At 45.5% G+C, this 27,751-nt stretch overlaps 1 protein-coding gene across 2 annotated transcripts in view; it reads right to left on the bottom strand.

The window, feature by feature from the left end:
• Positions 1 to 27,751, bottom strand: part of GLRA1 (glycine receptor alpha 1) — an 84,507-nt gene that overhangs the window by 10,913 nt on the left and 45,843 nt on the right. For both annotated transcript variants that reach the window (XM_058720830.1, XM_058720821.1), the window contains exons 4-7: positions 12,297 to 12,520; positions 9,475 to 9,557; positions 7,461 to 7,598; positions 4,920 to 5,134 (exon numbers count right to left, since the gene is read on the bottom strand). In XM_058720830.1, coding sequence (XP_058576813.1) covers positions 4,920 to 5,134; positions 7,461 to 7,598; positions 9,475 to 9,557; positions 12,297 to 12,520 — 660 coding nt within the window. The remainder of the gene's footprint in view (positions 1 to 4,919; positions 5,135 to 7,460; positions 7,599 to 9,474; positions 9,558 to 12,296; positions 12,521 to 27,751) is intronic.

Here is a 27,751-nt window from a genome sequence, read left to right on the forward strand (position 1 = left end):
AAATCACATATATGATAAGGGATTAAAATCCACAATGCGCAAAGAACTGCTACAGCTCAACAACAAAAAGAAATACCTCTATTATAAACTGGGCACAAGATTTGAATAGACATTTTTGCTAAGATCTAGAATAGGCCAATAAGCACATGAAAAGATGCTCAACATTATTATTAGGAAAACACAAACCAAAACTACAGTGAGATACAACCTCACATCCACTAAGATGTCTGTAATCCAAAAGACAGATGATAATAAGCATTGGTGAGGAAGTGGAGAAATTGGAACCCTGGGGAGATTATCACATGGTGTAGCCACTTTGGAAAATAGTTTGGCAGTTCCTAAGAAAGTTAAGCATATAGTTGCCACATGACCCAACAATTCTACTCCTAGATATACACCCTGTGAGGGTTGAAAATATTTGTCCACACAAAACTTGTACGTGGAGGTTCATAGTAGCATTATTTAAAATAGCCAAAAAGTGGAAATAACCCAAACATCCCTCAGCCGATGAATAGATAAGCAAAATGTGATAGACCCATACAAGGGAAATATTATTCAGCCACCAAAGAGAAAGAAATACTGGTAGAATGTACAACACAGATGGATCTTGAAAACATTATGCTAAGTGAAAGTGCACGTTTTATCTTATTCCATTTATATGAAACGTCTAGAAGAAGCAAATTCACAGAAGTAAAAAGTGGAGTAGTGTTTGCCAGAGGCCGGTCAGAGGGCGGAATGAAGAATGACTGTTGATGAACATAGGGGTTTCTTTTTGGGGTGATGAAAATGTCCTAGAATTAGATAGTGGTGAGGACGTGCACCTTTGTGAACATATAGTCACTGAATTTTATGCTTTAAAAAAAGTGAATGGAGGAATAATGTGAAGTTGAGTATTACTATAATAGCAAATGGAGCAAATAGAAATACTGAGTCTGGTGTTTACAGTGAGTGGAACAGAATGTTGAGTCTAGAGTAAATTATAAGTGAAAGACAATGTGGCATCGACTATGAATAGACAGTGGAGCAGGATGTTGAGTCTAACATAAGGAAAAGAAAGCAGATATATCTGCTGTTACAGTTGCACAGAGCACAGTGTGTTGTCAAGTGGTAACAGGAAACGGAATTTGGTCTCAAGCATCTATGGTGAATTGAGCAGAATGCAAAGTTTGGTGTTAATAGCACAAAGGGCAGATTAGGAAGCTTTGTGTAAGAGTGAAGAGAGGAGACAGTGGTGTCTACTGTGGATGGCAAATGAAGCAGAATGTCTTCTCTCACGTTGAGAGTTAGTAGAACGGTAGAGAAGCTTGGTCATAGAACCAAACAACAGTAGGGAGAATGTTCTAGATTAAAAGGGAAACCACGAACAACATGAATCTTTATTGGATCTGTGATTGGATCCCTCGCCATATTTACTGATGATGCTTTTTGACAACTGGGGAAATTTAGATAAAGTTTCTGTATTAGATGACACTACAGAATTATTTCTAATTCAATAATTATTGATATAAAATTGGTAAATATATATAATTTATATAAAGATAATTATTGAATTAATGCTAATTTTTTCAGATGTGACAAGTATCACGATCCTTATTCCTTACTTAGAGATAGCTTATCATGATGTGTGTAATCATCAAATGACTCAGCAAAGATTTGTCTACTTACTTACCTACCTACCTACCTACCTACCTACCCACCTACCTACCTACCCACCCACCTACCTACCCACCCACCTACCTACCTACCTACCCACCCACCCACCTACCTACCCACCTACCTACCTACCCACCCACCTACCTACCCACCCACCTACCTATCCACCCACCTACCTACCCACCCACCTACCTACCTACCTATCCACCCACCCACCTACCTACCCACCCACCTACCTACCTACCCACCCACCTACCTACCTACCCACCAACCTACCTACCCACCCACCCATCTACCTACCTACCTACCCACCCACCTACCTACCTACCCACCCACCTACCTACCTACCCACCTACCTACCTACCCACTTACCTACCTACCCACCTACCTACCTACCCACCCACCCACCTACCTACCCACCCACCTACCTACCTACCACCTACCTACCTACCCACCTACCTACCTACACACCCACCTACCTACCCACCCACCTACCTACCTACCACCTACCTACCTACCCACCTACCTACCTACCCACCCACCTACCTACCCACCCACCTACCTACCTACCCACCCACCTACCTACCCACCCACCTACCTACCTACCCACCTACCTACCTACTTACCCACCTACCTACCTACCTACCCACCCACCCACCTACCTACCTACCCACCTACCTACCTACCCACCTACCTACCTACCCACCCACCTACCTACCCACCCACCTACCTATCCACCCACCTACCTACCTACCCACCTACCTACCTACCCACCCACCTACCTACCTACCCACCTACCTACCTACCTACCTACCTACCCACCTACCTACCTACCACCTACCTACCTACCCACCCACCTACCTACCCACCCACCTACCTACCCACCCACCCACCTACCTACCTACCCACCAACCTACCTACCCACCCACCCATCTACCTACCTACCTACCCACCCACCTACCTACCTACCCACCCACCTACCTACCCACCCACCTACCTACCTACCCACCCACCTACCTACCTACCACCTACCTACCTACCCACCCACCTACCTACCCACCCACCTACCTACCTACCCACCCACCTACCTACCTACCCACCAACCTACCTACCTACCCACCTACCTACCTACCCACCCACCTACCTACCTACCCACCCACCTACCTACCTACCCACCAACCTACCTACCTACCCACCTACCTACCTACCTACCCACCTACCTGTGTATAGAGAGAGCCAAAGTAAATGTGGCAAGATGATAACAGTTGGAATCCAGGTGAAGGGTATTCAAGTGCTCATTGTATGGTCTTCCAACCTTTCTATATCAAAACAGAATGCTAAATGAGGACTTAATCGGAAATGGTGCAGTGTTGCATTTAGCATAAGGCTGAAGGGAGCCAAACATGGAGTCTGGCATTAACGGTGGAGCTGAATGTTTTGTCTGCTGTTGAGTGATTAAGGCAGAACACAGCACAAACGTAGTAGTGAACGGAGTAGAATGCAGTGTCTAGGCATTAAAAGAGAGTAAAGCAGAATGAGGCATCAAGCATTCATAGTGAAGGCAGCAGAATGTTGTACCTCACGAATGGGTGACTGGAGGAGTATGTGGTGTCTGGCGTTAATTGTAAATGAAGCAGAACATTATGTCTAGTGTTAAAAGTGAATTAAGCAGAATGTGAGGTCTGGTGTTAGCAGTGAAAGGAACAGAATGTTGCATTTATTGTAAGGGTGACTGGAGGAGAATTAGTGTGTGGTGTCGGTAATGAATGAAGTGGAATGCTGCGTCTGATGTTAGAAGAATGGAGCAGAATGTTGTGTCTAGTACAGAGTGAATGGAGCAGAACGTGTATCCGGCTTTAATGGTGAATGGAGTGAAATGCTGTGTCTAGTGGTAATAGTGAACGGAGCAGACTGTGGCTCAAGCGTGAACAGTGAAAGTGACGGGATGTGTTGTTGCACATTAGAAATGTAAGAAATAGGGGCAGAAAAGTGTTAACGTATGAGTTTTAAGATGACGTTGCTATCCTTCGAAAGACGTGCTTGTAAGATTGGCCCTTGGTTGACATCTGGGAACTTGGATTTGGGGAATGTTCCCACTTCCCTTAACTGATCAGGGGGCCTTGCTGTGCAGAGAATGCCTGTACAGACGATATGGTTTATGCTGAAAATTTACTTTCCTCCTGGGAGTCTGGAATTTTCGTATGTGCTAGGCAGAGCATGTGACGAGCACCCAAGAAAAAACACTGATACAGAATCTTAAAAGAATCTCAAAGCAATTTCTCTGCCTCTCTGGGCAGAAACATCTCACACGCGTGACTGCTTTTGTATTGTTGGGGTAAGAATGTACACCGTGTGGTCCCTCTCGTGGGAGGGAGAAAACAAGGAAGCTTGCACATGGATTCCTCCAGACTCTGCCTGTGTCTTTTCCCTTTATCACCTAGCTTATGTCCTTAATACGTCACCGTAAGAAATCTTAGTTGTGAGTACAGTGCTATGCTGAGTCCTGTGAGTCGTATCAAATCTCTGAATGTAGGGATGGTCTTGGAGACACCCAACACCAAGTATCTACTGTTACTGGTGAAAGAAGCGGGGTGTTGCATTTGGCACTAAAAGTGAATGGAGGAGGAAGTAGAGTTGAGCGTTAGTAGTAAGTGAAGCAGGACGTGTGTGCAATGTTGGCAGGGAATGGAGCAAACTGTGTTGTCTGGTAACTGTATACAACATAATGCACATCTGGAGGAGAGGTGTGCTGGATCAGAATGCTGGATCCTAGTTGGGCTTCAACCCCTGATTCATGTCTGTGGAGATGGACCATGGAGTGACCTGTGGAATGACCTACCATTACCTTTCCCTCATTTTAATACTAGAATCTCCACCCAAGGGGGAGCACAAGCCTCATTCACATAATATACATATTGGCATGTTTCCTTAAGGCACATGTGCAACCTTACGCCCGCCTCTACATACAATGATGAGGCTCCCCTTTCTATATGCATCCTGACCCTAAATAAAAGGAACCCATTCACCCTCACTCAGGGACTCATGGCTTTGGAAGTTATTCCCCATGATCTCCTTATTTGCTGCAAATAAGTTTACTGTGTGCAATAACTCCAAAACACAAACAAAAACACCCCCAGAGTGCTGGATCCTGCCAAGTGTAGTAGATACATAGTGACTAATTCCTTGCGCTCTCTTTATCTCAGGCAAGGTGGGGAGATGAGAGTCCTTTGTCCAGGTGTTCTGTGCTCTTGGGCAGTAGGACTTACCTTGGGCAGGGATGCTCGGGAGCCTGAGCTCTGGGTGGTCATGGTGAGCACAGTGGTGATGCCCAGGCCCACACGGGCTGGCGCTGCATCCATGTTGATCCAGAAGGATATCCATGAAAGGATGACAATAAGTAGGCTGGGAATGTACATCTGGATCAGGTAGTAGCCCATCTGTCGCTCCAGGTGGAACCGGGCCTCAATGCAGGTGAATTTCCCTGCGAGAAATTATAGTGAGAAGGCAAAGTCGCCTGGTGGGTTGAAACAAGGCTTTAAGGTCAAAACAACCAAGGCTTTGAGGTCAGCTGGGGCCTGGTTCAGGCTCACACTAGCTGTGTCCTCAGACAAGTGTCCTCAGACAAGACAAGTGAATCGCTCTGTGTCTCAGTTTCCTTATCTATGGTAAAGTAGGGATGGTGATGATGATGATGGTGGTGGTGGTGGTCGTGATGGTACCTACCTCATTTGGTTACTATGATGATGCCTATAAAGAACTTAGTATGGTCCTCACGTCATTAATGCTCAGGAATGTCAGTTGCCATCATCCTCATCAGCCTTATTGTGTTGCTAAGAGTGGGCCTAAGTAGACCATTCTTTTTTTTTTTTTAATATTTATTTATTTATTTATTTTGAAAGAGAGAGGGTGAGGGGAGGAGCAGAGGGAAAGGGAGAGGAAGAATCTCAAGCAGGCTCTATGCTAACAGTGCGGCTGACAACGTGGGGCTCAATCTCACTCACCCGTGAGATCATGACCTGAACCCAAATCAAGAGTTGGACGCTCAACCAACTGAGCCACACAGGTGGCCCCTCTTACTTCCTCTTATAAAACCTTTCTTTCCTTCCTTCTCTCCTCAGACCAGAAAGTCTCCTTTACCTACAGGGAAAAGTTCAAAGTTTTTAGTCCACTCTTCACAGACATGCTCTGGCCTGCTTTTCCATCCTTCTTCCCTTCTTTCTTCACCCTAATCATGACCCCCTCTATTCTATCCCTTGCCTTGAGCATGTCCTGCACTTTGCCACTTCTGAGCTTTGGCTCCTGCTAATGCCTCTGCCTGGAATGCCCAGACTCCTTCCCACAACCAGACAAAGCAAGCACCCTGCTCCTCTGTGATGCTTTGAATGTGGTCTGCCCTAGGCTCAACACCCCCCCCCCAACCCCTAGATTCCTTCAGTTCAGTTCTGTTCACACGGTCATCAGGGCCTTTAGGGCACAATACAGTGAGTGTATAGGCACATCGTGCTCTCTCTGTTCTCTGCACTCGACTGTGGGTAGCTGGTCTCCTCCCTACCTGTGCATCCCTGGAACTGAGACAGAGCCAGTCCCATGGGGGTGTTCTCAGCTCCAGTCCACTGCAGCACAGTTACTAGGTGATTTCCTAGAGGTCTCTGGACTGTCTGCTCCATGGGGCAGGGCCTTATCAGCCTTTCTCGCTTGTAACCACAGGGCCTAGCACAAGCACAGAACTCTGCTCTCACTTCAATAGGAATAGTCAAGAACAAATGAGGTAGTGAATGAGAAAGCGCGGTGTAAACGGTGATGGGTTGTGGTATGTGAGAGTCAGTATGGTTATGTGATTCATGGGAAGTCACTGTTCTCATGGCTGCCAATGGGAGTACCATTACCTCTCTAAGGCTCAGCGTGCCCAGGGATCAAGAGAGTATCTTTCGAGGTTCTGAGACACCTCGGTGGTTACATAGGAAGGGGCAGCTGTCCCAGAGAGCCCAGAGCTCATGCCACCGGCCCTTGCTCTGGGCCTTCTCCTTGCACTAGAGCACATAGTGATTTCTCTCAACACCCCTGCTTCACCTCCTCCTCTCTCTGGCATCTGTCATCAGCCTATTTCATGCCTCTACTCTTCTCAGCTGGGCTCACACAGCAGCCTCCTACCCAGCCCTCCAGCTGGCATATTGACTGTCTTTCTTCCACTGTGCCTCCATGAAGCTCCTTCCCAGCCTGAGGCAGGGCAGGGAAGGCCAGTCCTGGTTTGACTCCAGTTCATTCCTGTGTCTGATCTTCCAACGAAGGCTGTGCTGTGCCTGGGAAACAGAGACCTGAGCAAAACAGTGGTGGTTTCTTCGCCCTCTTGCAGCTCACAATCTAGGGGATGCTTTCCAACCGCACTTATTTATAACCTCAGTGCCACCTCTCAGCTCCCTCCTGCTGAAGTCTGTGTACTTGTGCTCTGTCAGAAATGACAGCTCCCCTGTGACAGACTCTGCTAGATGTCCTCCTAATATCAGCTCTGTCCTTCTGCCTTAGGAGTAGGATTCATTTTGACTGGGCATGCTGCTACCTGGGATGGAGACCGTATCTCCCAGACTCCCTTGCAATGAAGTGTGGCCTAAGCTTCAGTGACTTGCCCCAGGACATCCAGGAAGAAAGGGTCAGAGCCACTTTTCTGGTTTCAAAGCCTATTCTCTTAACCATGAGGTAATTAACACAAAGCTATGTCCATCAAGAACGCCTCTTGATTGAATGAATGTTTGAAATGATCTCTGGCCCTGATTGGGGGTGGGACCTGAGGAGGACATCCTTGCACCTACCTGTGTTGTAATGCTTCGTGCAATATCTCAAGTCCTTCTCTTCTTTCAGGATAAACTGGGGTAGAGTTAGTCCATCTGCCACCTGCACAGCTCCCTGCTCCTGCCACTCGAAGATCAGGTCATTCATGGTATAGCCAACTGGGATGGGGGTTCAGAAGAAGGAGCAGTCACCACCCAGAAGCATTTATTTGAAGCATGTCAGAGTTGGTTTGGGTTAGAGACTAAGAGGCATTGGGCACTAGATGGAACTCATGAGACCATGTTGTCTTGATGCCACCCTCTCCCAGCCCACTTGCAACAAAAGAGGTTAAAACTGGTTTAATTATTTCTAGCCCCCTGCCCTTCTACCGTGCTTCTTACCCCTCCCACCATCTGACACTGGCTTGTCCTTTTGTCCCCAATACTTACCCCCATGGTCATATTCAGCTCACATCTGCTACTTTGCCTGCACACCATCCTTGCAAGCTCCCTCTTTTCCTCTGGGGAATGATTCTATAGAATACTGTTGTAGGACTATCAGTTGGGGGCCAAGGTGTGAGTTAATGACTCAACTATATCAATCAGATCCTCTATGGCAGGACTTTGATTCTATCTATCTATCTATCTATCTATCTATCTATCTATCTAACATTTATTGTCAAAATGGTTTCCACACAACACCCAGTGCTCATCCCAACAGGTGCCCTCCTCAATGCCCATCACCCACTTTCCCCTCTCCCCCAACCCCCACCAACCCTCAGCTTGTTCTCAGAATATAAGAGTCTCTAATGGTTTTCCTCCTTCTCTCTCTGTAACTTTTTTTCCCCCTCCCCCTCCTCCCTGGTCTTCTGTTAAGTTTCTCAGGATCCACGTATGAGTGAAAACATATGGTATCTGTCTTTCTCTGCCTGACTTATTTCACTTAGCATAATACCCTCCAGTTCCATCCATGTTGCTACAAATGGCCAGATTTCAGTCTTTCTCATTGCCACGTAGTACTCCATTGTATATATAAACCACATCTTCTTTATCCATTCGTCAGTTGATGGACATTTATGCTCTTTCCATAATTTGGCTATTGTTGAAAGTACTGCTATAAACATTGGGGTACAAGTGCCCCTATGCATCAGCACTCCTATATCCCTTGGGTAAATTCCTAGCAGTGCTATTGCTGGGTCATAGGGTAGATCTATTTTTAATTTTTTGAGGAACCTCCACACTGTTTTGCAGAGTGGCTGCACCAGTTTGCATTCCCACCAACAGTACAAGAGGGTTCCCGTTTCTCCACATTCTCTCCAGCATTTATAATCTCCTGATTTGATTCTTGAGTCAAGTGACAAAAGGTTCAGAGTCGGCTGGTGCCATTTCCACTCAGAGGTGGTGCTCCAAGGGGCTGCCCCATTGGTTCCCGCTGCCTAAATCCTCTGCCCTGGTTCCTGTGCTTTCAGCTTCTCTTTCAAGTCCATGAGGACCCCCTACGTCCTTCCATTTCTTTCCATCTTTTAAATTGGATTGGTTTCTGTCTGCAACCAAAGAAGGCAGCTACTTCCTCTGGTAGGTTCACTTGTGACCTCCCACATAAAGCCTTCCCTAGCACCCCTTCTCTTTCCCAACCAGAAGGAAGCACTCTTCTGCCATGAGGCCACAGCATTTGTACTTCTCACAACACTCTTACCGCTTGCCGCCCTGTGTTAGAGTTACTTGTGCATCTAGTTGTCTATTTTCCTGTGAGTTCAAGGACTATGGCTTGTTCAAACTCTTCCTGCTGCACTCCTGGAGAGCATGTCCGCAAGGGACATGGAACAGAGTCTTGGGAAAATACTGCTGGCTTCAAAGTTGGGCCTCAGCCAGACAATGGAAGGGGGGTTATATTTCTAATGCATTTTCTAAAGCAAAGCCCCTCATCTGGTATTTTGGGCTAGTGCAGTAATCCCCTGGGGTCCAGCAGTTAGGAGTAGCTGTATGGGAAGTTCTGCTTGTCCCCTGGGTAAAGGGGAGTCTGGTTTTTTCTAAAGCCCTCAGGCAAGCAACTCACAGCTTTCCAGTTGCATGATACATGTCTGGACATCCATGGGGAAATTCTTTAAGTCCATGGGGCAGGCCAGTGTCAGGGTGATTCTGGGAAGAGAAAAGAATTGGATGATGGTAGACCCACAGACCAGGGAAGCTGTGCCTCTGTGCTAGTGATTACCAGAAAATCAGTTAACTTGGACAAGTCAAGGAGGGCAGGGAACTGGCGTGTATTGAAATAATACATGTCTATTTCTATATTCCAGCTATGGAGTGGAGGCTCAGAGAGATACAGTAGGTTGCCTAAACTCACACAGTCAGTGGAATTCATGGGTTTCTTTGGAGACTATCTGGCTTCTAGACATCTGCCTGTAGCAAGCTGCCTGAAGGCCTGGAGGCCAGGGGCTGTCTTCTGCAGAGTCTGGATTTTAAGTTGAGTAGCCCCAGGCCTCAGGTTTCCCAGGTGCACCTGTCAGGTGCTTCAAGTGGTTCTTTGCTGCCTCCCTTCATACACTGGACTTATCAAAAGCCATTTCAAAGAGGCCCTTCTGGGTGTCCAAACAGAGCTGGCTCACACCTGTGGGCTCACGCTGGAGTCAGTTGGGAAGTGGTGGGTGCCCCCAGGCTTCTGGGATAGCCGTTTATTTTGGGTTGTTAGGCCCTTGAAGAGGCTCAGCCTTAGACCCAGAGGGAGTCCCCCTAACAGAGCTGAAGTCTGCAGCTCAGGTTAGGATGCAAGGCTTCAGCTTAAAAGGCTGTGCCAACATCTGAGCACCTGCTGCAGAGAATGGAGAAGAAAGGCTCTCGCAGCCCCAAAGAGCCTTAGATCATCAGGCCAACTCCCTCATTTGACAGGTGAGAAAACTGAGGTACAGAGAAGAATTGGTAGGGACTCATGCAAGGTCACACAGCAAGTGATGGCTCAAAGGCAGGATTCAAAACTTTGTCTCCTGGCCACTGGATTATGAGCTCATGTGTTTGCTTTCCAACACTGCCAGCCTGAAAGGCACCTCACTGGTGGTGGTCTAGTGACACTTAGCTGCTGGCATCTTAGCTGTAGATGGTGAGCGCATGGCCCTGTGTCCACTTCCTCCCTCCAGCTCACTTCCAACTGCTCTGGATTTGGGTCCCATTTAAGCACAAGGTAAGAAGCAAGAGGGGGGAAAGGGAGGTGAGAAGGAAGGGAAGCATGGGGTGGGAGAGGGAAGGGGAAGGTGAAGAGAAAGTGAACACAGTTGAATTTCTGCAGATAAAAGCTCCAAAGTGGGGCAGCTGTCACACTAGGTTAATTTCCTGAAGTTGAATGACCTTGGGAACATCACTTTTTGCTGATTTGTCCTTCTGTCATGCTGCATGGGGCTTAGCTTTGTAGAGATACAAAACTAGCCTGGCAGCAGCAAAATCCAAGCAGGGTAACCTCTTCTGCCCCAGCCAGTCAGGGCACTTGGTGGCTATCATGAGCCCATCACCCTTCCATCTGGATGTGCACTGGCAGGACAGACTCCGGGGTGAGGAAGGCCACATTGACCTCTGGCTGTACCCAGCCATCCCCTCCTTAGTGCCTCCTTTCCCTGCTGAGGTTCTTAAGTACCCCCCTCCTACCTGGCCTGCTCTCAGGAGACACCCTGAGTCCAGTCACATCTGAGGGTTAGGATGTGTATGCAGACTCCCCTATAGTCCTGGACATTTAAAGCTCATCTGCTAATGGAAACAGGAAGATTTCTTCCGCCAAAGAACTGGAGGGGGAGGAGGAGTCATTTAGGCCCAGGGTCCCTTTTAAGCTCTTTGAAATAAAAACATATTCATTCATTCATCAAATGAGTACCTATCGAATGCCCTACACTGTTCCAGGTCCTGAGCAGGCATCAGATTCATGCTAACAGATGAGAATCTAGGCTGACTGTGGGAACTTTGGCAAATGACTTAAACTTTAAGATCGTCACCTGCCTAATCTGCAAAGTGGGCATAATAAAAAAATACTTCATGGGATTGATAGGATTACAAATAATTTATGTAAAATACCCAGTTTAATAAATAAATTCTCAGTGGATGCCAGGTATGTAAGAAGCTAACATGGACATTGGTCATTTTCTCCATGGCTCGAGGGAAGAAGTTGGGAATGAGGTGGGGAGAGTTGGCAGGAGACTCTGAAAGCTTGCCCCTAAACAGCATCTGCAGGATACCTCCCAGCTGGGAAGGGGGTCCTAGCTTCCTAGACCCAGTGCAAGGTATGGAAGATAGAAAGGGTTTGGGGCAGCCCTGGCTCGTATCTGTGAGTAGCACCATCCACCTTTCGTTGGCTGTTGAAGTGGCTATGACTTTTCAGGCTTTGTGCCTTTGCTCCTGCTATTTTTTTTTTTTAATTCTGATAAGAACATTTAATGTGAGATCCAACCTCTTAACAAATGTTTATGTGTACAATACAGCATTGTTATCTGTAGGCATAATGTTGATAATGGCATAATGGCATCTCTCTAGAACTTCTTCATTTTGAGTAACTGAACAGCCCTGCCACTGAGCGCTGCCTTTGAATACTCTTTTCCATTTTTGTTTTATTGAAATGGTGGGTGAGCTTAGGGGCCTAACCTTAACCCCCCTCCCGCTCTTTAGGACGCTTCCTTGGTTCCCCTGGTTATAATGAACCACTCACTCCTAGGATTTCTCAAGGTATTGGATTCTCAGTCGCTGAGTGTCATTTACAGAGCTGGCTCTGTGTATTGTGCAAAGGAGCTGGGTTGCCAGGGCCTGTTCACGCCTGGTTGGTTCACTTCTTAGTATCTGCTCCCAGAAGGCAACGGGACAAGGTGTGTTCTGAGGAGGGTGGGGGCGAACCTGTGTGGAACTCACCTGATGCTATAGAGGACATTTCCGTTCCGGGAGATCCTCAGCAGTTTGTTGTCTGTGGTAATCTCGTGGAAGTGGGCCCCCTTCTCGTTGGCGAAGAACAGGTCGGGTTTCCAGATGGAATCCAACATGGATGGGTCCAGGTCCAGAGAGTCATCCGGGTACTCATTGTAGGCCAGCCGGGGGTCGTTCCACTGCTGCCGCAGGAAGATGTTGACCCTATAGTCCTAGAGCCAGGAGACAAGGAGGTAGAGTCAGGGTCAGGCCCTGGGATGTCAACTCTCACAGGACCCCTGGTGCTTTTGTTCAGCATGCCCCAAAGTCCCTTCTGGAGAGTTATGAGTGTGGTTGTGCCTAATGTGGGGTGAGACGTAAAGTCTGTGCATCAGGAAAAAGTCAGGGGAGTCATTCCTAGAAATCCTCTTAAAGTAAGTACATTTATTTCTGAACTGAGTTATTTAAATGTTTTCTTTTGAAAACTTAAAAAAAATAATAAAGTTCCAACTAGGGCACCTGGGTGGCTCAGTAGGTTATGCATCTGACTCTTGATCTCAGTTCAGGTCTTGATCTCAGGGTTGTGAGTTCAGATCCCACACTGGGCTCCCTGCTGGGTGTGGAGCCTACTTAAAAAATAAAAACAAACAAACAAAAAATAAAGTACTGACTGATGTAATAAACACCTGTTTTCATCCTGTTGACATTTTGCCCTGTTTCTTCATTTTTTTAGGCGAGAGAAATAGTCCATCACTGATAAGGTTGAAGTCTCCCTTTTATTATCGATGCCATCAGGGCAGTAATTCCCATGCACACTGAGGTTTGAGAGTCACTGCTGTAGATGGATTGAGGGAGCAAAAGGAAAGGCCAAAAGCTGATGCCTGAGCATTCACACTATTCTGTCTAAAGAGAGCAATTGATTCCCAAGCAGCAAAGGAAGGATGGGTGAATTCAATGGTCGTAGGCTTCACATCTCTCTGTTTCAATACCAGCCTTCTGCAACCTTCTATCATATATGTTGCTTTATTTCTTTGGGGAGAATTTTCTCAAAAAAAATTTTTTTTAAATGTAAGCTCTACACCCAATGTGGGGCTTGAACTCACGACCCCAAGATCAAGAGTTGCGTGCTCTTCCAACTGACCCAGCCACCCCTGGGGAGAATGCATAGATGTTGTGGAGTTATACCTTCTTAGGTTCTCAACTCAGTGCTTGATTAAGGGCTTCTCTGATGGGACTGTAGTGGAGTTATGTGGCTGAAAAAGTCACGATCAAACCCAAGAGGGAAATGTTGGACTAAACCAAATGCAACGGATTTTTTATTGTAGGACTTCTCAGAGACCTTAATATGCTGACTATTTGTACATATCTCCAAGAAGGGAATAGAATATGCATTATTTCCCCGATTTATTTTGGCCATAGAGCTCTTGTGTTTGTACATGATGCTTGCCTTCTATAGAACCTACGTGAAGAAGTACGGTCCTGGTCGAAACTCTCTCCCCCACCCCCCACCTTTGTTTTTGTTTTTGTTTTTTTTTCTTTCCAGATGGACAAAATGAAGTCCAGAATTAAGACCGACCCGGTATCACTCTGAAAAGGCAGGTCAGAGTTGATCCTGGAACACAAGTCCTGACTCCTAGCAGAGGATTTGATCAATTGGTTCTAGAGGAGCCAAAAGAGTCCATTTAGTTTCCATTCACAGCCTGAGAAGCAGTTAGTGGGGTGGTGGGTCTCTGTGCCAGGAAAGTGGGTAATGAAGTTAAGAAATATTTTCACGAAGAAACGTTTTCAGTTTTGTTAGGGAGGCATTGTAAACATGTGATCTATGAATATTATGTCACTGCAAGTAGAATTTGGGACATATTTGTGCTTTCCGGGAAGAAGAACATGGCTCTCTATGTTGGATTCTCAAAAGGGTCTATAGTTCCTTAAAAGATTAATGACCTCAGTTCAAGTCCAACTCTGAATGCTCTCCTTCACCAATAGTCTCCACACAGGAGCACCTGCTGCTTTCCCTGAACGTGCTGGATAAATGAGATCATGCTACATTTTCTTTTCCTAATCACTCTGGGTCTGTCATCAGCAGGGATGGACTAAAACAATCCTCCTCCCCACCCTCACCCTCACCCCTGCCAGCATCCCCCACAGCACATGCCCCATTCTGTTCTCCTTCAGAAATATCCATAGCTTCATAAAATGTTCCAAGGTATTATATAGGATTGTTCTATAATTTCATTGAGGCCTCTCCCTCCAGCCCTATAGAAAATGACATTTGGTCTCATAATCTCATGTCTTATAAATCCCGTGGTGGAGGGAGACCTCTAGGCCAGACCTGGATGTTGATACTTTGTTTTTCCTGCTGACAGTAATGACGGCTCCCAATCTGGCCCCATCTGATTGGGGAATTAGAACTAGCCTCTCTTTCGCTCTTGGATTTTACGTGAAGTGCGCATGCGCATGTGTTTGCGTGCATGTGTTTGTGTGTGCAACGGGGCACTGGACAAGTCGTGTCAGAGTAAACGAGACTATGAGTGGTTGGGCAGGAAGAGCCTTCAGTCCCCAAACCCCAGCTGCACTTTTGATGTTCTTGCCAGTGATACGTCACGCCTGTTGACGTGACCGGAAGGAAGAAAACAAAGTGGCATTTCTTAAAATGGTCTGTTAGGCACCAGGTGCTGTTCCAGGTACTGTCACACACACTTAATCCTCACGAAACCCCTGCACACCAGACATTCAAGTTCCTTTAGTGAGGGGAAAGAAACTGAGGCTTGTAAAGGTTATGAAACTTGCCCAAGGCCCAGAGCTAGCAAGTGGCAGAGCTGGGCTCTGAATGCGTCAGCCCAGCCCTTTGTTATGTCCCACAGGTGTGACTAGCCAGTTCTGTGCCAGAGATACTGCTCTGTCATCGTCACTGCCTCGGTAAATTCTGTCTGCTCAGCTTAGGTGCTGTCTCCTGCAGGAGTCTCGATGCCTCCAGACTTCCACGATCTCTTCCTTTTCTGATCTCCTTGGCAAGACGGAATCACCAGGAACATTGAATTTAGCACTGGGTGCACCTTATCTTCTCAACTTGATTGGCAGCAAGTTGAGAGGATGAGTCTGACCTTATATTTCTCCTGCACCATCCCACCTACCCATGCAGTCAGTGCACCTACGAGCTACCCAATACCCAGAAGGAGGAGGAAGCAAAGCCAGAAAAAGTTAGAGTAGGAAGAGCTTTCCTCATTTTATAGTGGAGAGACTGAGACCCGGAGAGGGAAGGCATTTTTCTAAGATCACGTAGCGGTTCAGTAAAGGACCTATTTGCTTCTCTAGGCCTCAGTGTTAACACGAGTTAGGATAGGGGAGCCTGGGTGGCTCAGTCAGTTAAGCGTCTGACTCTTGGTTTTGGCTCAGGTCACGATCTCATGGTTTCATGGGTTCAGGCCCTGCGTCAGGCTCTGCGCTGACAGTGCCTACCTCACCTGCTTAGGATTCTCTCTCCCTCTCTCTCTGCCCCTCCCCCCACTTGCACTGTCAATGTCTCTCTAAAAAAAAAAGTTAGGATAGATGGTCTCTAAGAACCCTTCCAAATCGAACAGCTAATTGTTACTAGTTTTATTTTATTTTATTTTATTTTTATTTTTCCATTTAACTGAGCCTCTATTAAGGACCAGGCACAGTTCTAGGCACTGGAGAATCTACCAAGAACAAGAAAGACAGACATATTCTTGCAGTCCCAGAGCCTAAGTGTAATGTTTACACCACACGGAGACAAGGGCTGCGATGGGGATGAAATACAGGGTGCCACGGAGATGTAGAAGACAGGCCCTCCAGCCAGATTTAGGGCAGGAGGCTAAATCTGGTCAGGGAAGGCTCCAGAAGAAGAGATATTTAAGGTGAGGCCAAATAAGATTGAGCCAGAGAGGAAAAGCACTTTGGGCAGTAGTCGCCACATACGGGGAGGTCTTGAGGCAAAGGAAGGATGTGGTACTTTAGGGGCGTCTGGGTGGCTCCGTCGGTTAAGCGTCCAACTTTGGCTCAGGTCACGATCTCGCAGTTCGTGAGTTTGAGCCCCGCATCGGGCTCTGTGCTAACAAATCAGAGCCTGGAGCCTGCTTTGGATTCTGTGTCTCCCTCTCTCTCTGCCCCTCCCTCACTCATGGTATGTCTCTGTCTCAAAAATAAGTAAACATTAAAAAAAAAAAAAAAAGGGAGGGCATGGTCCTTTGGAAAAAACAGCAAGTAGATGTGTTAAGGGGAAGGTGCTTGCAGGGCCTTGCAAACTCTCCTGAGGGATTTGGACTTTGTCCCGAGAGTCATGCGGAGCCTTTGAAAAATTTTAAGTAGGGGAGGGCATTATGACATTTGCATGTTATTACTGATATTTAAAAAGATATGTTAGTTTTTCTTATAAGAAAAGTAAATGCATGTTGATCGTAAAAAAGATAAAGGTACATCACTTAAAAGTAGGAAAAGAAAACAAGAGCGGTGGGGCCTCATTAGGAAATGACCAGTGCAAAGGGAAAGCGGGAGACCTGGAGAATGTATCTGGTGTCCGCAAGCAGCATGACTCCTCCCAGCAGCCCCCTGCTCCTCCCTTCAGAGGCTGCTACCCAAACAAGCTGTTGCCATTGATTTTCTCCTCCTTAGTTGGTAAACAGCAGTGGGAAATGCAGTTCAGAAGAGATCAATGTAATTGGTGTAATAGGCTGAAAGCTAGATGCTGTTTTGCTTACTTAGCCCTGCAACCACACTGGTCAGCGTTCGACATGCTTGGGGTCTCCGTTCAGGGTCAGGGGCCAGAGGAGCAACACTTGAATTCTCCACCCTAGAACCTCAGGTTCTACCTGAGGAACCTGTAGTTGGCCTCCAGTAGTTGGCTTGGAGCAAGCCTCTGGAAGCAAACCTGTAGCAAGCCTCTGGTAGTTGGCTTCCAGGTCTCGAGCTCTCATGGCTGGCCCATCTAAGTCTGGGGTGGGAGGGATTTCCTGAGCTCTCGCTCCGTAGTCTCTAGGATCAATTCACCCATCCTGCCTCCGAGAGTCGCTGATGGTCTGTTTTCTGGTAATGGGGCAACTACCTTGCTTACAAGACCAAGGTAGAACATTCATTCCTTCATTCACTCATTCTACCACTCAACAAACATCTATTGAGGGCTTCCTGTGTGCCACTGCAGTGGGATCTGCCCCCCACTGCCATCCCCGCTGTGTCTAACTTCACGCTCCAATTTTTCCCACTAAACTCTCCTAAACTCAGCACTGTGGTCAATTAGGAAGCATGAAGTATCTTAATAGGAAGGGGCCTGGATGAATGTGGTGGTGAGAAGGGAATGTGGTAGACAGGATGTGCTCCCGTTGCAATCAGAGCCAAGAGACAGTGTCCAAGGCATGGACAAAGGCCAGATTCTCATACCTTCCTAGGTCTCCGTATCCAGCTCTCAAAGGGGTGTCTTCTGTCTAAACTCAATTCTACTCTATAAATATTTGCTAGGCTTAGAGGAAGAACAGTGAGGGTGGAGGCATAAGATCTTGGTTTCTACCCTCAGAGAGTTCAAATTATCTGGCGGGTGATGCAAGATATGGACACAAAAACTACCGCACAACACTGGCAGTGACAAAGGTCAAAGAGGTTCTAAAAAATTGCTATTAGATATTGCTCTCGAGTCTTTGAGATGACTTCCAGCCAGCTTGGGTGAATCAGGAAAAGCTTTCAGAGGGAAGGTGACTTTGGAAATAGCCCCTTTCAGTCTGTTCCAGCCCCCGATGTTAGCACCTCCAGGTCTGGTGTTGTTCTGAGATGGGAACAATATCTAGTTTCAGCTGGAAAGGAGGCCACTGATGTGTGAGGAGGAAGTCCAGGGGTGGGGAGTCAGGCTTAGAGCAGGACAGGGCCTCAGTGTATTTAGATTAGGATATATATATATATATATATATATATATATATATATATATATACACACATATATATAGTTGCAGGTCAAAGGAATCTCGTGTAGAAGGAATAGCAGAGGTGTATAGGTAGGGGCATTCAAACCATTCAGCTTAGCTTAACCACTAGCCATATAAGTAATAAAAGGTCCCCCTTACTGAGGACCTACTATGTTCCAGGTGTTGTGCTAAGCATGCCATGCATTTTGGCTCTTTTTATTTTATTTATTTATTTTTTTTTTATGTTTATTTAGGGTCACCTGGGAGGCTCAGTCGGTTAAACATCCAACTTTGGCTCAGGTCATGATCTCATGGTTCATGAGTTTGAACCCTGCGTTGGGCTCTATGGTGACAGCTCGGAGCCTGGCGCCTGCCTCAGATTCTGTGTCTTCCTGTCTCTCCACCCCTCCCCTGCTCACACTCTTTCTCTCTTAAAAATAAACATGAAAAATTTTTAAAAAAATATTTATGTATTTTTTGAGAGAGAGAGAGAACGTGTGATCAGGAGAGGGGCGGAGAGAGAATCTCAAACAGGATCTGTGCTGTTAGTGTAGAGCCCAATATGGGGCCCCATCCCATGAACTGTGAGATCATGACCTGAGCCAAAATCAAGAGTTGGATGCTTAGCCATCTAAGCCACCAGATACCCCTCAGCTCGTTTTATCTTTAAAACAACCCTATAGCATAGATATAGCCAACCTAAATTATAGGTGAAGGAGAGGCAGAGAGGTTAAGTAATTTGTTCAAATTTACACAGTAATCAGGAGGATTGGAATCTGAGTAGAGGGCACTTAGCCTTGCTATATGAACTGCCTCTTCCTCTCCCACCCCTCCTCTGGGCAGCTCCCTCCCCAGCCCTCTGAAAAGCACCGTGGAACCAGAGTCATAGACGAGGTCTCCAAATGTGAGATGAGTCAGCCCCAGCTCTTCACAGTAAGGACCTGGCTCATTGGCACACGTAGAGTTTACTAAATCCCGACTGAGTGCCAGGGACTGTGTTAAGAGCTTTAGTGAGCCCTCTCACCAAATTCTCACAGTGACACCATTTTATAGATAAACTGAGGCCGGGGGCTATCTTGTGCGTCATCTAAAGTTACTGACAGGGCTGAAGCTTGAATCCATGACTGGCTGACTCCAAAGTCTGCTTTTAAGTAGTATGCTGCACTGGCTTCTTTTATTGATGATGCGTGATTTGGGGTTGCTGCTTTTTAGTTTTCAGGTCACCCTTATGTTAATTTTGTTCTGTGAAGTTTGGCATGAAGAGAAGATTCTTCTCCGCCTTGGACAGATGTGGAATCTAAAGCCCTAAAATCTTGAGTTCCCACCACTAGTTACTGGTAGATCCAGGATTGATAATACTGATATGTAGGCTTGAGACTTGACCACGTGTAAGGAATGATGCCAAGAGCATGATGTGTGTTATTTTATCTTCATGGTAATCTTGCGATGTATGTTCTATTATCATTCCCATGTTATGGTTAGTTACATCAAGGCACACAGAGGTTAAAGTACTGTTCCTACATCACACATCTAGCAAGTCCCAAAGTTGACATTTGGACCTAAGATGTTCATGCCAAGCAATTAACTCCTAGACTACACTGCCCAGAATCTCCTAGAATTGCCCCAAGTGACAGTTTCATGACACTTTAATGCCACCTGATACTATCTCTGGCTGTGGTTATGTAGCTGTGGGTTTGTAGATACCCACAATTATCAGGACGTATTAAAAGGGGCAAGAAACAAAAAGCTTCTGCCCCAGTCCCGCAGTCCACCAGTGCTCCTACTTCATTGCTGATCTGACCCTTGAATTTGACCCATTGTCTGTGCCACACTCAAGTCCAGTGCTGGCAGAATCCCCAGATCCTGACCCATTGTCTTCTTGGTTCCAGATGCCTGCTCTGTGCCTCGAACCTCTCCCAAGTCACCACCCTGCTTGGTGCATTCTGATTTGGATCTCACGCAATCAGAGATACATTTGTTGTAAAGAACTGTAGGTGGGTTGGACCAGTGGAACTGAGCATCTTTGTTTATCTTTAGGGGATCACTAAAACACAGCATGAGTTTAATAATTACATAAAAATGCTAATAGCAGCTGCTTTTATTGGGATTCTGGCATTTGCTAGAACATTATATGCATTGTACCTCTAAGCCTTTCATCAACCTAGCACACTGGGTATTATATTCATTTTACAGGGAAGGAGACTGAAATTCAGAAATTATTTGATAATAATTCTATTATTCAGTAGAGGTCAAGTGTCTTGCCCAAACTCCCATGGCTAGTAGGTGCTAGAGCATGGACACGAACCCAGGACTATCTGGCTCTCAATTTCACATTATTTTGACAATTACATGTGGCCTCTTTATTTCCTTTTTTTAAAAAACCAAGTTCCTACGTGGGTAGGTGAAAGAAATATGGTAGATATAGTATACTGGGACCCCACTAAGCCCATGTGACTGGTTGGCTCATACATGCCTTTATAGTCAATTATCAGGTGGCGAACTTTGCTTTGGGATATTAAACAGTGAGGTGGATTCATAACTGGTTGTCAAGGAGTGCAAATTGAAGGGCGGATGTTACCCTGGGAAAAGGCAAGAGGACAGTGTTGTCAGTACAGGGCACAGTAGTGAGACATGCCATTAGCCCATTTGGAAAAATGGAAAACCGGTTGCTCTGTGTGGGTTAAACTACAGCAGAGAAGAATATGCAGTAGAAGAGCTTGGCAAGGCCCAGAATCAATCACAAAGTCCCACATGTAATCCCAATGATTTAGAACAGGCCTGTGCTTGTAATTTAATAACTGGAACCCTAATTTACTGTATCGTGTCTCATTTAGAGAACTATTTTATAAACATATGGGAGACATTCACTCAGTAGTATGAGAAAAGGGTATTTGAGGAACAAGAATTTGGCAATTGGTAATCTAGCATCATCGGGATGGGGGAACATCAACATTTTCATTCCTGGAAAGAGGGTTTCTGAATGGTAAGGCAGGGATGGTTTCTTAGACCTCTCTCTGGCATGGACAAAATTTCCCTCAGGACTGTCGGTTTTCTTCCTTCTTTTTTGTCCGGTTCCACGTATGTCAAATGCAACTTTTGATTGGCTTCCCTGGTATTCAGAGAATAGCAAGGGAGTGCTTTCACGGAGGACAAGAGCATTCCTATTATTCAAATGGAGAGCCCCACTGTAAATTAAATAACTTGGCAGTCTTATTTACCCACTTTAGTCTTTTCTGGGTTTGACTGTCATGAGTCAGCCTTCCTGAATCTGATCTGATGGAGAGCCAACTCTGAGCTGTCATAAATTCACGATTGCGATGCCTCCCTCAGTGGGGTGCTGGGAGAGAAGCATTCAGCAGAGGATACCAAAGCTGCCTGAAGCCCCATTTCCTGCCTGTAACAGACTCTAATGGCATTTCTGAGTGTTCTATCCTTGGCCTTCTTTAAGTATTCAGTTTACCAAGGCTTTGTGGAGTGTTGAGCCGTATCTAATTGGATGACATTTAATAGACTTTCTCTTGGATCCCCCAAACCCAAGAGTATAAAAAACGACCGAGCATTAGCTGTGTAGAAAGACTGAAAGTATAATGGAAAAAAGCAACAACAGAAAAGATTTCATCCCAAATAGCAACAAACCACACAAAATATCTAGGAATAAACCTAACAAGAAATGTGTGACTTGTAGACAATAAAAAAAAAAAAAGCAAAAAACCACCACCACCACCACCACCACCACCAACAACAACAATTCTAAAACTTTACTGAAAAGGCATAAAGGAATACCTAGAAAAACGGAGGGATGTACCGTGTTTACATAATATTGTAAAGATGTCAATTCTTACCAAATTAATCTATAAACTCAATGCAATGTCAATAAAAACTTGAGGCCATTTTTATCAGCCTCAACAAATGGATTCTAAAGTTTATATGGAAGAGAAAATGGACTGGAAACATTAGGAAAACCTACAGAAGAAGAACAACAGAGAACTTTTCTAGCAGAGGTAGAAATAAAATGTTAAGCCTTAGTAATTAAAATAGTGTGGTATTGGTGCAGAAACAGACAAAAGGAGCAATGGAATAATAAACTGAGACTAGAAACAGACCTAGGCATGATGATAGAAAAATTACTATCTAATCAGAGAAATATAGAGTTAAACCACCACCAAATACTATGCAGAAGACTAAACCCTAACTGTATTAAGGAGGTATAGGTAAAAAGAGAAATCTAGACTATTATTGAAAATGCCCAGTATGCAAAAAAAAAAAAATATGCAAAGATACTCAAATTCACTAGGAATCTGGAATGAAAATTAAAACTGACAATGAGGTACCATTTTAAAAATCCCGTTTGGTAAAATGAAAAGACTTGATAATATCGTGGGTTGGCAAGGATAAGGGGTAAATGAACACTGTTATGGGGACAGTAAACTGGGAGCTGTTTTGGAAGTGAGCTGGACAATAACATCTGTTGAAATAACAAGAAAGGTGCATGTCCTTTGATAAAGGCATTCCACTTCTGGAATATATCCTGAGGAAACACACAGAGTTGTAGACACGACTATCCTTTGGGGTGTTGTTTGTATTAGTGAAAAGCTACATAAACGCAGAGGATCCATCAGGAAAAGAGTGGATCGATACCATGCAATGATGGCATGGGATTGTTTAGGCAGGCCATAAAGCTTGGACACAGATTAAAATTATTTGTCATATCTTTTTAAAAATATTTATTTTTGAGAAAGAGAGCGCAAGCAGGGGAGGAGCAGAGCAGGGTGGGGGCGGGGGGTGGGGGATGGACAGATGATCCCAAACAGGCTCCGTGCTCACAGCAGTGAGCCCAGTTTAGGGCTACAACTCACAAAGTGTGAGATCATGACCAGAGCCGAAACTGGACGCTAAACTGACTGAGCCACACAGGTGCCCTATTTGTCGAATCTTGAATATAGTAATAATAAGCCACTTCTTATATTCCACATTGGTGGTGTGCAGAGAGCTAAGAATGAGTTAGACCCATATGTAGTGATGGGAGAGATTCCAAGGGTTAGTGGAAATGACAAGAGCACAGTCCTATTTAAATGAAGGTCGCGTCGATGTGCATACATGTATGTGTGGTCAGGGAAGGTAGTAGGACATACACTAACTTGCTCGTCTGTAGTGGTTAACACAGGCTAGGACAGTGGGACTCAGGGGCATTCCTGTTTTCTTCCTCTGTCTTTTCTTTTTTATTGGACTTACTACAAAAGCTTGTTTTCATCTGTTACTCATGTACGTAAAAAGATGTTCCAGTGTTTTCTTGTCTGTGGCATAGTGTGAGTGAACACTGTGACATGATTACTTAAACTGAAATGCCTTTTTTTTTTAGAGAGAGAGAGAGAGAGAGGATGTGACTGGGGGAGGGACAGAGGGAGAGAGAGAGAGCGAGAGAGAGAGAATCTTAAGCAGGCTCCATGCTCAGTGTGGAGTCCAATGCAGGGCTTGACCCCCAAACCTGAGATCATGACCTGAGCCGAAATCAAGAGACGGACGCTCAGCTGACTGAGTCACTCAGCACGCCCAAACTGAAACGTCTTTGAAGTGGCATGCATAGAAGTGATTTTAGCGTTCTGAGGAGGTTGCCTGAGGCCGCCTTGGGAAGGCAGGGATTGAGGGAAAAACCAAAGGAGTAAGATTCCTGGCCTCTGCTCCACTTCATCCAGAACAGCCTTTTTTTTTTAAAAAAAAAAATCAGTTTGTCAAAGTGCTACATAAGATTTAGCCTAAAATGAACTGTGGTGGTAGGGCTGCTATTAAAAACAATGCTTTGAAGCCTACTAACCCAGAAGTGGGATAGTGATGGCTCCACTTTGGTCTGCTCTGAGCAGTCCTGGGGGGCCGGGGTTCATTTCTTGACCTTTCATTTCAAGATGGAAGGCAATGGCACTGGATGTACTCTGAGAGAGCACCATGGATGGTAAAGGGACTGGGCACCATGGGGAATGGTTGAAGAAGCCAGGTGTGGGCAAGGGGCAAGCGGACTGACCTCAGTTATTTGAAGGGCTGTCAGGTGAATAGATTGATTCTCTGTGGCCCTAGAATCAGAATGAAAACCATGGGTAAATGGAGATTTCAGAGTTGTCCAAAGGTGGGATTGGCTGTCTTGGGAGACCGGGAGCTCCCTGTCTTTAGAGGTATCCAAGCAGAAACTACTTGGCCACAATGTTTGTGGCTGAGATTCTTACAACAGACGGCGGTTCAACCAGAGTGCCTCCAAGGTTAATTCTTCCCGCCAATATTGATTGGGCTCCTATGGTTCAGGCAGTGTGTTGGGCACTGGAAATATGGAGATGATTGAGAGAGATAAGCCCCCCAACACAAGAGCAAACAAGACAATAAACAAACAGTGAATTTTCACATCTGAGACATCGCTTCAAGGATACTGGAACCTAGTGATGTGATAGTGACTGGAGAGGGGAACGTTTTTAGATAGGGAGTCAGGAAAGAGCCCTCTGAAGAGCTATCTGAGCTGAGACCTGCAGGGTGAGATGGAGTCATTCACACAGAGATCTCTGGGGACAGAGGGAGCAGAACAGAGTAAGAGAAGCTGCTGTGGGGTTTGAAGCAGGAGGATGCTGTGATCTGATTTAGGGCTTAAAAAAATTCCTCTAGCCACTGTGGGAAGCAGTGTAGGGTGTGAGAAAGGGAGGCATGGGGGCTAGTTAGGAGGTAGTTTTAGCCAAGTAGGAAAGAGATGATGCCAAGTTTAACTGGAGTTGACAGCAGCAGAGTTGGAGAAAAGTATATGGATTTAGTTTTATCTTCTATGATTCAAAGCATGTACTTCATTCAATCAGTTGACCCCAGAAGTAGGTTGGCCTTGTGAAATACTGCTGCCCAAACAATGGAGTCACATTTAGGGTTGGACTAAGGGGCATTTCATCTCCTTAAGTGGTAGCTGTTTTCATGTGTCTTGAGGCCTCATTTGCAAATATCCGAAGGGATGGTTGGGCAAGGTCTTGCTGTGATAAAAGTTCTGATAGAATCACACAAATCCTACTGATTAACCAGACCACAGTGCAGGAGACCCATGGCCCATTGTCTCCTTGGCTCCACCACCTTTCCTCCTGCCCAGTGCTGAGCAGGTGAACATGGCCAAGATCAGGGCTCCAGAAGTCAGGCAGCCCGGGGATAGTAACTAGGAAGGGTATCTATTGGTTGGAAAAGCTTGGGTGAATTAAGCCCCTCTGAGCTTTAGTTTCCTTATCTATGAAATGGGATGGTTGGATTACATGAACTAATCCCCATAAGTTGCCAACCGCAGATGCCTGGTTTTCAGTAAAGCAGTCAATACGTGAGAGTCACTGCCACCTCACCTCTTCATTGGAAGAACTGTCTTCCTACTGTCTTTGTTCCACTTTGTCTTCTGCTTTCTTCATGCCCCTGATATCACATTCCCGAATTTCACACACCCTCCCCTTCCCCATCCACCATCGCCAAACCCATCAGACGCTGTTGTCTTTTCTTACTTGACTTGCCCCTCTTTTAGCACTGCTGGATACATGAGTTTTTTTAACCTCTCCCCCCATCTCCCAACCTTTGGGTCATTCCATGACATCATTCTCTGCTGGAAGGTGTTAACAGAGAGAGTACCATGATCAGATTTCCTCTTTAGAAAAACTGCTCAGAATTACACAGCGGCATTTTCACAGCACCCCACACATAAGACGTGTGAGTAAGTGAGGTCTAATATTGCTATCGGTGGTCATTATTTGCTATGTCCCATAGCATCCTGTGCAAACCTCTGTGATCTCACTCATCACACTGTGTTGTTACCTTTGGTTTTGTTGTTCACTGTCTCCATAGAGAAAGCAGAGACCTATGGGGTCGGGGGGGGGGGGGTTGGGGATTATGCTTTTCTTCAGGCAGGGCCACATGACTTCCTTTGGATAGTGAGATATGAGCGGAAGTGGTCTGTGTCACTTCTGGGAGGAAAGCATCGACTTGCCGGTGTTCAAGCCTTCAGTGCCTTTTTCCCTTGCGTGGCAAGTGTGAAATCACACATTGATGTGGAAATGCATCGCTTGGCCACCACATGGAGGGCAGTGGTCTTAGAGAGTCTCCCACATCTGCTTTATACTGATTTATACTTAAGTATGCGCTCATATATTCACAAATATCCATAGCAGACTTTAGATGAGTGATAAATCAATCTTTGTTGTTTGAAGATATTGAGATTTGGGGGATTGTTTGTTGTTGCAGGAAAGCCTAGCCTAATATGAGTAAAACAGAACTCTATTCCTAGAGCTTAATGCCATATTCAGCATGTATAGGATGTGGTTAATAACGGAGGTGGAAAGAATAAATGAATAAAATAGGGAACAGAAGAAATAAACCTAAGAAGGTGTTTCCTTAGGCTTATGTATTGGAGTCCTTGGTTGATTGGTTCAATAGTTAACAATCCTTTAGGGGTGCCTGGGTGGCTCAGTCGGTTAGACGTCTGACTCTTGGTTTCAGCTCAGGTCATGATCGCACGGTTTGTGGGATCGAGCCCTGTGACTGGCTCTGCACTGACAGCTTTGAGCCTGCTTGGGATTCCCTCCCTTCCTCTTTCTCTGCCCTTCACCTGCTTTCTCTCTCTCTCTCTCTCTCAATAAATAAGTAAATTTAAAAAAATAGTTAATAATCCTTTGTATTTCTGTAGCATTCATAGAAGGCTTTCATACCTATTACTCATGTGTTCCTACACACCATTCTTAAAGCCAGATACCTAGAGGGGACTGAGTCTGAGTGGCATTAAATTGTGGCAGAGCTAGAACTCAACTCCTGGTCTCTTGATTTCTGGTTCAGGACTCTGTCCATTGCTCCTTAATATCTACAAATGAGACCAAACTTGTAGACTAGAGTTGGATAGACTTTCACCAGTCACTGGGGGTCATGGACACAGTGTGTCTGTCTCTATGCCAGGCCAGCCCAAGACTTGGCAAGAGAGCCTGGAGCACATGTCCTAATAATGGAAACACTGGGATTCGTGCCCAGACGGTGTCAATACACAAACACACAGACACACATACTCATACACACACACACACACACCCATACACTCTTCTCTCTCTCACGTTTGTTTACATATATTCTATATGAATTCCAGCTATCCATGTGTCCCCACATATACACACTCACGTGTGTACCTGCGCATGTATGTGTGTGGACATACTCACATACCGATACACATTTAAATTCTCTTTCACTTATTCACATGTAATTGTACATACACATATTCATGTGTACATACATACACACATAAATGTGCTCACTCAGATGCTGATTTGTACTTAAATATGTGCTCATATATTCACAGATATCCATATATAATTGCATAGCTGAAGATAATATACTTCATGTGTGTTCACTCTTAAGTACTTTTACATATATGTGTGCACACAGATATGTGCACATCCACACTTATTTACATGTACATTTATCACCACAGAAACAGACTTATGTTCGTATCTGTGCTTGGTCATACACATTTCTCTTTGATGTTCCCTGTTTCATTTTCTGTAAGCTAGCATACACATTTACACA

Source organism: Neofelis nebulosa, chromosome 1 (genome assembly GCF_028018385.1).
Source record: "Neofelis nebulosa isolate mNeoNeb1 chromosome 1, mNeoNeb1.pri, whole genome shotgun sequence".
NCBI lineage: Eukaryota > Metazoa > Chordata > Mammalia > Carnivora > Felidae > Neofelis > Neofelis nebulosa.